Here is a 12,874-nt window from a genome sequence, read left to right on the forward strand (position 1 = left end):
CTTTAAGCGAAGGCTATGCCTTTATATATGCAAGTGGTTAATATAAAGTACCATGGCAGGATTGTATACATTTATTAAACCATGTAAACATTCTAGTAAAAAGGTCAACAAATTTTAGGCCAAGAAGAAAGACACAACTGAAGCATACCTTTTATAGCCACTCTGACGCAGTCAATTTTTGTTTCCTGTGTCAGATAAAGAAAGAAAAGGTCATTTGCTCGTTTTGCATCCACAGCACAGAAAGAAATACATTGCTTCTGTTTAAGCTGCTTCTAAGCCCTAAGGAAAGCATCAACTTTATGTGCTTGTTCTCATGCTTAATAGTCTCCTGCATTAGTTCAACACATTTCCCAGCTATGGACAACTGAAGAAAAATGCACTTGGACATGTAACATCAATACTTCACTTAACATTAACCTAGAAGATGAATGAGATGTTATTAGACATGATACGTGCACTTTTCCCCTTCTTTGATAACACATTGACCTTGGGATATTTTCTTTTATTAGAGTCAGCTTCACAATTCTAAGCAACATGCTCGACAATGTAAGAAAGCAAACAAAAATCAATGGTGTTTCACATTTCTGCACTGTCAGTGCACTGTAAAAGAGGGGCCATTATGGTATTTGGCAGAAAACATTTCCCTGCTGTCAAGGGAGACAAACCAAAGCTTATCAGGAATTGAAGGGCTCTGGGTAGGTCTGCCCAGGAAATGGAAAACAATTCTAGAAAGAATCAACAAGATGAAATGTGATCTGCAAAGGAAGGCCTTCTTACGCACTTTTCACTTTGGTTCAGTCAACTTATTGCTCTTACACTGTTTGAGAGCGAAAAACAAAAGGTCTGTGTCTAAGTCAGGGCAATCAAGAGTGAAAATGGATGTTCAAACTGATGTAAACCAACGTAATATGTTTGAGCAAGCCAACCAGACAGATAGTATAAAACAAAAATCATTTAGGAAGAACAAAGAGAATGAAAAGAGAACAGAACAGCAGTCATTTTGAAAGAAATGTTAGCCTGAGCATTAATATGAAATTCTTTCCTTGCTTTCCAGTAATGAATGTAACTATGTAACTTTTCATGGAAAAATATTATGTCTTTTTCCATTTGTCTTTTGGGCTAAATAAATAAATAAATAAATGCATACATACATACAATATAGTCTGTTGCTCTTTTTCACATATGGACATTGCAGTCAACCATCCAAGATCTAGAACTTACCCCATTGGCTCTGCTGGCAGCTTGAAAATAAATGCTATAGCTTTTATGAGGAAGAAGAGGAGTGTTCCAGAAGCCACTGTAGGTTTTGTTGTCACCAATAGTAAAAGGCACAGCAGCTTGAATACTGTTGGCTGGAAACTCTGCTGCAAAATAATACTGAGAGTTCAAAAGTGAAGCATTCTGGAAGTGAATTGGCACTGGATAACATTTCAGGATTTCTGTTGTTTTCTTGGTTCTACGGGGACGTTCTTCCTCAACGACGATTTGGTAGACACTAACAAATGAGAGGGGGTGGGAAGAGGGAGGAGTGTGGAAAAAAATGGTGGGTTAATTTAAGGTACCAGAGTCAAACTCATTTTAAAATCATATAATCTAGTATTTATGGTAAAACACATAAAGCCTGAAAGCAAGGAGCACAGTGAATTAAAATTAGGATTTACATCCTGGTATTTAAAATACACGTCCCTTCTTCCATCAAAATATATTATTTTCAGCAAGTAGAACGATATTCACTGTAAACTTTTTAAAGCATTTTACACATAAAATGGGTTGAAAGATGGATACTCTCATATAAAAATGTATTTCATTAATGATAAAAGGCTCTACAAATATGTTTGACCAGAAAGTAGGAATGAGGGCTATAGTTTCTCTATTGTAAGCCATTTTCCTTGTTTGAATGATGAATTATGCTACCCCAATTGTACAGAAAAACAACAGAGAAGAGGAATAGAAGCAAACTGACCAGAGAGCTTGCTTGTTAGTATTTGAATCTATCATTGTTTATGACCTCTTTAAAATTTTGATCAATCATGATTGTTTGGCTGCAGATTTAGCAACACAGAGCACTTTCAGACAGCCAAAATAAGTACTCCAAAGGCAAAAATGTTAAGCTTATTTTTGGTGAGGCTATCAAACGCTAACCTGGAAACCACCCCTGTACTGTAGCTCATAAGATCTTTGCTGTAATAATGGAGCAGCTGTTCAAATAGGAATAAAGAAAAAACACCACTCATAGGTTTTGCTCTCGGAAGAATCTGAATGGCTGAAGCCATTAACACTTCAGCAATAAAAGAAAGGCACTCTGCCTTAAAATTTCTGAAATCAGTCCTGCTGCAAACTGATTCTTGCAATCATGGGAAAGCACTGAAGAACTGAAATAGTATTAAAATTTCCTAACTATTCATAGGGATGTGCAAGATGATCCAAGTTCGAAATGATTCAAGCTCCAAACGGGCAGTTTTGAGTGTTTCAAGGAGGTTCTCCCGTCAGGGAAGCTCTTCTGGTGGCAGCGGAGGAGGTGTCATCTGCTGCTAGCCCAGCCCGATCACTCTCTCCATCCTCACCAATCTGTGTTGGCAGTGCGACCTCCCCGCACCCCCCCCCCCATCTGAGACTAAGAAAGAACAGTACTTGAACTTCTCAGCCCTGGATCGAAGGCAGCGGCAGTGGCCACCAGAAGAAACCAGCCGCTTCAATACTACCATCACCACCGAAAGGGTCCAGGACTGAAGACAGCATGGTGTGAGACTAGGGGGTACAGACCAGCAGGGTGAAGGACTCCAAGCATCTTCTGATTATCTGCGATGCTGCTGCACCTGCGGTGGAATCACCCAGGGGCCCCTGTTCTTGCTGACAGAAAAAGGCCTGGTGTGCCCGCAACTAGCAGCAGCAAGGCAGCTGCACTGCTCCCTGCACAGTGGGTGCAGTCAGTGGGCAAGCGGTCTGGTCGCCCAGAGCCTCATCTAATCACCTGAGTCATTGCCAAGATGATTGCTTTGGATGGCCAGCCATTCCAGGTGCTGGAGAATGCCAGCTTATGCCGGCTGATCCTACTAGTTGCTCCGATTATAAAATCCCTTCATGCACCACTGTCAGCAGGCATGTGGTGGCCTCCCTCCATGTGGTGTGCAAGTAGGACATGTTGTGGCTGCTGCATGCAGTAGCGCCTAACACAAGCATACACTTCATTGCAGATCTGTGGACCAGCATCAGTGGGAGGCACACTGCTTTCCTGTCCCTCATGGCACACTGGTGGGGGCATGAGAGTGAGGAGACATCTGCTGCTGGTGGAATGGTCAGCTCTTTCCATGCGGCAAAGCATAGTTGGGCTGTGCTGCATGTGGAGGTGCTGGACACTAACCACACAGCAGATGAGCTGTTGTTGGCCATGGATCTATGGTGCGACCACATTTGGAGTACTGCATACAGTTCTGGTCATTGTATCTGAATAAGGATATTGTAGAACTGGAAAAGGTGCAGAAGAGGGCAACCAAGATGAGCAGGGGCCTAAAGCACCTTCCTTATAAGGCAAGGCTACAGCAACTGAGGCTCTTTAGTTTGGAAAAGTGGTGACTGCGGGGAGACATGATCGAGTTTTATAAAACTAGGCACAGAGTAGAGAGAGTGGACAGAGAGGAATCTCCCCCTCTCATAACACCAGAACCAGGGGCCAGTTTCAGGGGCCATCCCATGAAACTGAGGGTTGGAAAATTTAGGACTGACAAAAGGAAATACTTTTTCACATAGCGCATAATTAATCTATAGAATTCTCTGCCATGGGATGAGGTGATGGACACTAGCTTGGATGGCTTTAAAAGGGGCTTAGAAAAATTCATGGAGGACAGGTCTATCAATGGCTATTAGTCTGGTAGCTACAGGCCACCTCCAGCTGCAGAGGCACGATGTCTCTCAATACCAGTTGCATGTGAGCAACAGCTCACCTCATTTGTGGGATTTCCAGATGCATCTGGCGGGGCACTGTGTGAAACAGGATGTTGGACCTGATAGGCCTTGGGCCTGATCCAGCAGGGCTGTTCTTATGGATCGCCAGGTGGAGGGATGGCTGTCCAGGAAGCAAAACCTTTGCTGAGAGTTCATGTGAATGACGATGCTGCAAACATAACAAGGGCAGCCAGCAGTTTGTGTTCATCCGTTGTGTGGTGCATACGCTGAACCTAGTTGTATGGGATGTGCTTGGCCCTTCTGGGGCTGCGGCCAAGTGAGACATCCCTGCTGAAGGCACTGGGTGCCACTCTGTTGTTGCCACGACTGCTCTGGTGGACAGGTGCCACAAGACAGCAGCTTTCTCCTACCAGAGCAAAAACGATATGTGTATGCTAAAGGAGACGGAGCTTGAGCTGGGTCTACCTGAACATCTGATCACTCAGAATGTTCAGACCCAGTAGAACTCCACCTTTCTCTTGCTCCAATGCCTGCAGGAGCAAGAGCCAGCCATCCACGCCCTGGTAAGGAAATGCGGCTTGAAAGTGTGTAACTTATCCAAACAGGAATGGGCGCTCATTTCCGAGGTTGTCTTAGTACTCCAGCCATTATTTGTTGCTTACCAAGACAGCAATGCTGAACCAGGTTTTGCCCACCACTCTTCTCCTCAAGAAGACAATGGGTGAGCTCCAGTCCACGCAAGGCAGGTTTGCTGGGGCCTGGAGTGGTGGATTGGCTCAGGACAATCTTGGCTGCATTGGCAGTGATATTTTATTCTGCCTACATGACCCAAGGATGAAGGGCAAAGCAGTTACCCCTGACCAGCTGCTCAAGTGGATGACTTCCTGGTTGAAGAAATTATGTGAGCAGAGGAGAGGAGGTTGAGGTTGAGGTGGAACTAGGAGGAGTGTGCTTTAGTGCCTACTGTTAGTGCACAGTCCACCCCTAACAGCAGAATCACCACAACTTCCTGGTCCAGCAGTGTGGTGTTCCTGGCAGGGTCAAGTGAGCTGGTAGTTCTGCCTTAGTGTTCCACCAGGTGGTTCACAGAGGGGTTCCTTGGTGCTTTGCCAGGGGTACAGAAGGAGCACATTGAGCATTGCAGCAGTGCTAAGCAGTGTGTTCTGCAGCACCTGATGGCATGCCAAGAGATGGAGCCGATCCGGTTTTGGGCAATGCATCACCAAGTCTGGTCGGACTTAGTGGTGGTTGCCAGAGGGTTCCTCTCATGGCCTCCAACCAGCATCCAGAGTGAGAGGGCATTCTCCATTGCTGGGGATGTGGTGATGACCCATTGTGCACACTTGGATGCTTACTTGGTGAAGCAGCTGGTCTTCCTGAAGGCCAACCTCAGGCCTACACCCCCCTCCCAACTGGGCTATCCAGAATTGGCCATGGAGGGTGAGTGATTCATGGTCACCCCCACCCACTGGAACACCACTGGCAGTTCAACCTGCCATGGGTAAATCCAAAACCAGATGTGTCACATTCTTCCCGTTAATGCTGCTGACACATGCACACATGCGCACACGCGCCACCACCATGGGCAATGATGGGATGGAATGGTGCACCGACCCATCTATTATGCTGTCAACCAATCATCTTTATTATGGTCCAAGATCAGAGGGAGCCCAGCACCAATCTGAGATGGTTGTGTTATCCAGAAACAGGCAGGTAGGCAGGCAGGGATGCACACTGGAGAAGATGAGAAAGAAGAGTTCTTCTCATGGTATATAAGCTTTGTTTCTTGTCAGACCATGGGTCCATAAGGCCATGACTGATCTGTCCTGTCTCTCCGTGGCAGGAAGGCAGGCAGGCAGGAAGGTAAGTTTGATTTTGTGGTTTTCTTAGTGCTAAGTATGAAGTGCTTGCTGCGCTACTGCTGCTATAACTATCTGGTTTTGCTAGATCTCAGATTGACAAAAGCAGAACTTGGGTGCCTGCCTGAGTTTGGTTTGTTTGTGAGATAGTGTTGTGGCAAGAAATGAACAGTGGCAGCTCAGTTCTCTCTCTGTGTTTATTATGTCTGTTGCTGCCCCCAGACTCTGGAATGCTCTCCCGGTGGCTATTCGCTCCTCAGTCTCTATCACAACTTTTAGAAAGAGTGTAAAATCTTGGCTTTTTGCCCAGGCTTTTATTTGATTGTCTCTGCTGCTGCTCTTTGTACTTTGTATTGCTTTTATGCTTTTGTTTTAAATTTTTAATCAGATTTGTTTTATATTTTTAGCTTAATATTTTAATTGTGTCTTTTTTACAATCGTGTTTTTAAATTTTGCTGTAAACCACCTTGGGATTGTTTGAATGAAAGGCGGTATATAAATTTAACAATAAATAAATATTTATTTATTTGGTGATTGCTGTAAGATGATCTTCATGTCTGGCCTTGAGACTAACTTGTGCTTCACTCACTGCTCTGGTTTGTTATGCAATCTGCATTGCAAGGTGTATTGAATCAAAATGTGGCTGAAGATGTTGCTGTGGTTGAGCTTATGGCTATGCTTGATGCTGCTAAGGGTGCTACTGTGCTGTAGCAGCTGTTGAAATGCTGAAGGAGTCATAATTGTGTGTGAAAGAACAACGTGTGCCAAGGATGTTACTGCTGTGCAGGCACTATGATTGGCAGTGGATTCTGGGTCACTAATTCTTTTTTGGCCATTTTTGGTCTGTGTTTGAAATGTGTATTGTGTTGGGAGGGACAGATTCCCTTTTACCGTGTGCTTGGCAATATTCCTCAAGGCAGGGTTGCAAAATGCATTGCAAATTGCAACGCAAAGCTTGTCATGCGTACTCTGTAAGTGCAGTACAGTTTTATGTGTTTTTTGGGGAAAGGTTAATGTCTTTAAAAAATACTGACTGCTTGCCCATTTCTTTTGAAGGTTGGGTGGTAGGTAGCACCCACCATGCCCTACCACACAACCCACTGTGGTGTCCCTAGGAGCTACCTATGGGGAATAATGAGGTGTTTTGAATTTCCAGTTGTTCCATATGGCACAGTAGCAGCCAATGCAGGTGCCGCTGGGGGGTGGGCAGCAAGAGGCACATTTAAGCATAAATTAGTAGGTTAACTAATGTTTCAAAATGTCTTGACTTTGGCCGCTGTTTCAATGTAAAGTTTCGAAGATTTTGTGTTTCATTCTGAGCTTGAAATAAAATGCAAAATCGACGTCGTGCACATCCCTAACTGTTCACATATTTGTGCTAAGGTAGTTTTTTTATGCAGTCTATACTTTGCAAAGTCCCAGTATTATAAACAAGTTTGTGGATATAAGATTATGAAATTAACAACTCAGAAGTAGTTCACTGGAGAAAACAGCACTTTGCATACAGCAGTTTCTGAACAAAAACTATTGCTGTGACATGGCCTGAATTACAGACATGCTACATCCATTCCAGAAGTGTCAGTCTGCACTGTCCGCTGACATCCTGAGGACAGAAGTCCTATTGAAATTAAGTATTCCTTTAGAGTCTGGATGTCAGCCAGTGACGTTACTACTTCATTTTAATATAGTGAGTCTAAGATGGTAATTTTGGTCTGAACTATATGTTCCAGTTGCCATGAGGATCAGCATCTTAATGGCAAATTATTTCTCCCATCAGCTATAATGTTTATGTCTTACCATGTGACATGATGTTGTGTTTGCCCCTATCAGCAGCCAGCACTGACATGGAGTCATGGAGGGAATGTCACATTCCTTTGATGGGTAAGATTTAAGTTCTTGTAATTGGGGGCTTTTTCATACCTAAAGGTTTCCCATGTAAAGAAAGGAGTACAGAATTGTGACAATTTGTTTCAGAGGCTATATTGATCAAAAAAGTGATGTCACAGTTGTGATCACTTATCCAAAACAATTATTTAGTATAGATTACTTGGTGCCAAGATGTAAAATTTCCTTGCTTTCCCTGGCTCCCATTCTGTCCACATGCCTTTTTGGTTGACTTAATCTTTGTCTTACAGATATAAGCATTTACCTACCCACCCCGAGTAAATTAGTTTTTTTTCTGGTATCATTTCTATTTGTCCTCATATTACAATACAGATTATAGGCAAGCCTTATTAATTGAGCGGGTTCTGTTACTCACAACTGCAAGTAATGAGGCATTATGCCTATGGGGAAAGAGGGGTTATGTTCCTGGATTGAATTACAAGGGCAAAAAAATATATATGTGGAAAATAGGCAAAAGATCAACAGTACCTTGCTCTGTAGGATCTCCCTGTGCCCAACAATCCCCCCCAAGCAGCGAAAAGTACCCCAAACCACACACATACACAAAAGAAAATGCTTTTAAAACAGAAATGATTTACAAATTGGCTCCTGCTTACATGCTGCTTAGAAATGCCTACAGAATGGCAGCCCTCTAGGAACTGTAGATACATGGATTTTAATCCTTTAGTATCTGCGGATAATGAAATCGGGTGTCACCCGCAGATACACAAAAACATGGATGGTGAGTCCATGAATAGCGAGGTTTCCCTGTACAGTAAAAGTCAAGTTGATTTTGACTCCTGGCGCCCACAGAGTCCTATACAGTACATACCTCTAAAATTTACCTACTAGCATTGCTTTTATGCAAAACCTGCAATTACTGATCTAGCAACCAAGAGAGTAAAACAAAATGCACACTCTCAAATAATGAAAACAAGCAGCTCTAAACTCAGAGCATGGGTTGTTTTCAGGACCTGCATGAAGGCTGATAATATAGGCAGCTTTCGTTTATAATGGCTGTCTGAATTCTAGAACTAAAATTACTGTTCTAGTCTGGTTTTATTCCGATCAGTTCATACTAGTCATACTACAAGCAGTACTCCATGTACACTGCATTCTAAAATGCCTGCATCCATCCTCAAATACATTAAAGAAAGAACCAAGTTGACTAGAGCAATTTCAGACCTAAAATGTCTTTTCATCTTTACTCTAAAAGACAAATTAGATTTGTGAGCAACTAGACCTCAAATCTATTTGCTCTTTAATAATTTAAGCACAGAAAGGTCACAAAGCTCTTTTCTGTTCCCCTTTATCAAAGTCCAAGTGGTAATGAAAAATTGCTAAATCCTGTCTAGTGCCCCATTTCCACACAAGACTGTCTCCCTGATGTAAATTAACACATTATAAGCACCTGGGTCAATGGTAACCTGACAGCATTTTATGAGTTATGTTTTAAATTTGTATAAATGAGATCATCTCGCTAATGAATTGCATAAAATCTTTTGAATCATAACCATAATCTAAAAAATCTTCCTTAAATCTTACTATTAGAAGTGCTTCCTAGTAATATATAATAATATAGCTTTCTCCTGAAAGAAATCTATATTCGATAAAACATTGAACCAATCTCTTATTCCTCTAATATGTTGATTCATATTTCCTAATTGTTTAAATTTGCATTATGACTTCTCAGGCATATCTTTGCATTTCTAATGAAATACACAATAAAAACCACATATATAGAATATGCAAATACAATTAAAGCAGGCTTGACAAAAATAATCTCTTTAGGAAAATCACATTTGCTTTACAATTAATTTGTAAGGCTTGAGGACGCTTGCAAATATCACACTATTTATATTTACAGTTTGTTTTACTCTCATTTAGGTTCTAGAGTGGACAGCGTAAACCAGATGAAGTTAAACTCATAAAAGAGGGCCCAAGCAAAAGTTATCACTGTCTGACATCCAGTCTAACTTAATGAATAGTACTGTTCATGAAGTAGACTAAACAACTACTAAATTTCAATAGGACTTCCTCTGGTAAATTTAGTGAGGATGTCAGCCACTCTAACCAAAATAACAGAATTTTATTTCCATTTTCAATCTCAGGATGTCCTTTAATTAAAATCAACAAATTATAATTAAATCATCAAGTCATTACCATCAATATTTCTACCCCACTTTTCAAGGCAGCATATATGGTTCTCCTCCCAATTTTATCCCCTGTGAAGTAGGTTAGGCTAATAACAATCCTGTGAAGTAGGTTATGCTGAGATATGGTAACTAGCCCAGGGTTACCCAGTGAGTTACCCTGCTTCTTTATGCTAGTGACAAGTCCATGGGTACCTTAAGCTAAGATTGAAAAGCCTGAGATCACAGCAAGCTTAGAGAATGGGGATTTAAACCTGGGGAAAATGTCCTAGTCTTGGTTCCACACTCTACCCACTACAGCAGGGGTGCACAAATAAAACGTCTCAGTGGGCCAGAAACAATCATTACGATGTATGCGAGGGCCGAAGTCAATTTTCAGTGCATTGATTATTGCAGTAAAATTAATTATAAAAATAAATTAATTAATTACTGGTTTGTTTATTTTAAAATGGACCCCCACTCACTGAAGCTCAGATCATGAAGTAAAGAAATCTTAAATGAGGCTGAATAGTGGTAACAAAAAGCATACACACACACACACACACACACACACACACACACACACCCCTATGTGCCACAATAGAACATCATCCTAAATTATTTTCAAAAAGGTTTTGTCAATTGTGGACGATGCAAGTCATTTAATGGTACTAGAGAAAGACTCCAGGTCTTAACATCCACATCAATTGTGGAGGATGAATACAACTGAAGGAAGCCCGGGCGGGTGTGCAGCTGGGGAAGTCATGTGACTTGCCTCGGGGGGGACCCAAGGCAGTGGGCCCCCAGACAACTGTCTCCCCTTGCCCTATTATAGTTATGCCCCTGCTTTTACATACAAAAGCTCATGCCACAATAAATTAGTCTTTACAGTGCTAGGATTCTTTGGTAATGATACAATGGTTGTTCTCCTCCTGTGTGTGTTCTACTGAATGGATCACCACAATATAAGGTGGGTTCTTGACCTGCTATTATCTCTTTCAATGGATACTGAAAAGAAGAACTTCTTGATGGATTAGTATTTCAAATACTAATTCCAATACTGTAGCTGTCTTAATTTTCCATTTCTAAACATGGCAACCTTACAAATCAGAGATAGGTAGCCTAGAGTAGATCGAATTACCTCTGCTATCTTTCCCCATGAAACTTGTATGGCCTTGTGACAAAATATATAGCAAATATTTTTAAAACACCCATGAGTTGAAACAGAGTGAGCGTGTTAGGGATTCACTAAATTGTGGTTATTTCATGAAACAATGGGGGCATAAAAAGGGTATAAAAAGATGTATTGTTTTGAGTCAGATCATGATCCATCCAGCTTTAGTACTTTCTACTCTCACAGAATCTCTCCACAGCCTCAGACAGAAATCTTTTCTTTTGTATTTGTGATACTCTGGGGAGCTATCTTGACTTTATACACATGAAGAATGTGCTCTACTTTGGTGCTATTGTAGCCAGAACAACCCTTACCCATGCCCTTAGAATTTAGCCTTCAGTGCAGACCAGCAAAACTGCCACATGTACTAAGCATATGCTTTGAGAATCAGCCTTGAGCTCAGGCAAGTGTGATGACCATGTAGACAAGGGCTTGTACTCAGAGCCTCGGTGGGGGGCGGGGGGAATCATACAGTGCCCTTAAATTTTTGATGAGTCTAAATTTCCATCCCAGCAAGTACGGGTCTTGGGACAACAGAAAGTCCCATCCTAATGCAATCAAGGCAACTCCTGGCACTGATTGAATTGGCACACAGAGAAGCTTGCCATCTTTTGCTCTTGAAAAGTAACCCTGACACTCACTCAGCTCCCACAAACCTCAATAAAAAGATTAACAACTGTTTTTCGAGTCCCTGGAAGTTCTCCATTCAGGAAACCCCTTGCCTTTTGTTTCCTTTTACCCCAAATTCCCATGACTGGTCCAAGCATCCAGAACTTGGTGTGCTTCCAGACCTGGGATTACCGGCGGACACTGACTAATCCAGGGATCTCCCAGCAAGTGGCTGCTTTTGTTACTCACCTCTGAGCCTGGCTTGATGTATACATTGTTCTCAAGTTCTACTTGGACCTTGGTGTCGGCCATCACCCATGCACTTTGGATACCTGAATTAAGGTATCCACTCAGCAGCACTGGATGCCATCATTCTCTACTGCAGTAAAGGCCTAGAGAGGTATAAAATAATTCTCTCCCCCCTCTCTCTTCCTGTTTCCCTCTTCCTCCAAATTCCTTTTACTTTCATTTCTCCTGGAAGCAGCAGCTTGAATAAGTTAGTCCTCACTTCCCCCTCCTTTTACTCAGAACAGTCTTCAATCCCACTACCGCAACCAATATTCAACATTCAGTTATTGTGTTGTGCTTTTTAATAAAAACCTCTTCCTTACTTTTGAAAAGGATTTGCCTCTGCTTGACTCTACATTAATGCTTCATGATCCAGAAGTATTTTGTGCTAGGCTGGTTTATGCCAGTCAATCTGAGCCTAATATACTGGGTTGATAGTTGTCTACTGCCCTGACTGGTCCAAGTTGTCTACAAGGAAAGGATTCCCCTAGCAATGAAGTAATTTCCCCATCTTCAAAGTATATGCTCTCTAAAACTGAGTTGGTGTTCCAGCCCTATACACACAACTAAGGTGCACATAAATATAAGGACATGGGCCCAAGCAAGCATAGTAACGTTATGTAAATTATTATAGGGGTATCTTTCATTGCTACAGAAGGATGCTATAGTGAGTAGGGAAAATATTACATTTTGTCTGAGATAATTCTTTAAGTCTATTATTGGAGGTGCTGCCAACCCCTACACTCAAGATGGAAAGAATCCATAGTTGATTCTTGCTAAAGCGTCAACATGTTGAATTTCTTATTACATGATGCTGGCAAAAGAAATATTTTTGCAAGCTAAGATTTTCTCTCGTCAAGAAAAAGAGAGAGAGAGAGTAGCATCTCCTCTGCAACCATCACTTGGAGCTTCTTTCCTTATCTTTTAGTAAAGTATTCATCAGCAACTGGAATTAAACTGATGCTCTTCGTTCAAACTGGGGAGACTATAAATCACTCCGCAGCAGGCCAAGAAGAGGCACGCAG

The 12,874-nt window shown here is 42.0% G+C and overlaps 1 protein-coding gene across 13 annotated transcripts in view; it reads right to left on the reverse strand.

Moving 5' to 3' along the window:
• Positions 1–12,874, reverse strand: part of PTPRM (protein tyrosine phosphatase receptor type M) — a 665,945-nt gene that overhangs the window by 249,556 nt on the left and 403,515 nt on the right. For all 13 annotated transcript variants that reach the window (XM_053243122.1, XM_053243114.1, XM_053243112.1 and 10 more), the window contains 2 exons: positions 1,222–1,495; positions 149–185 (listed from right to left, as the gene is read on the reverse strand). In XM_053243122.1, the coding sequence (XP_053099097.1) occupies positions 149–185; positions 1,222–1,495 (311 nt within the window). The remainder of the gene's footprint in view (positions 1–148; positions 186–1,221; positions 1,496–12,874) is intronic.

The sequence above is a fragment of the Hemicordylus capensis genome, chromosome 4 (genome assembly GCF_027244095.1).
Source record: "Hemicordylus capensis ecotype Gifberg chromosome 4, rHemCap1.1.pri, whole genome shotgun sequence".
NCBI lineage: Eukaryota > Metazoa > Chordata > Lepidosauria > Squamata > Cordylidae > Hemicordylus > Hemicordylus capensis.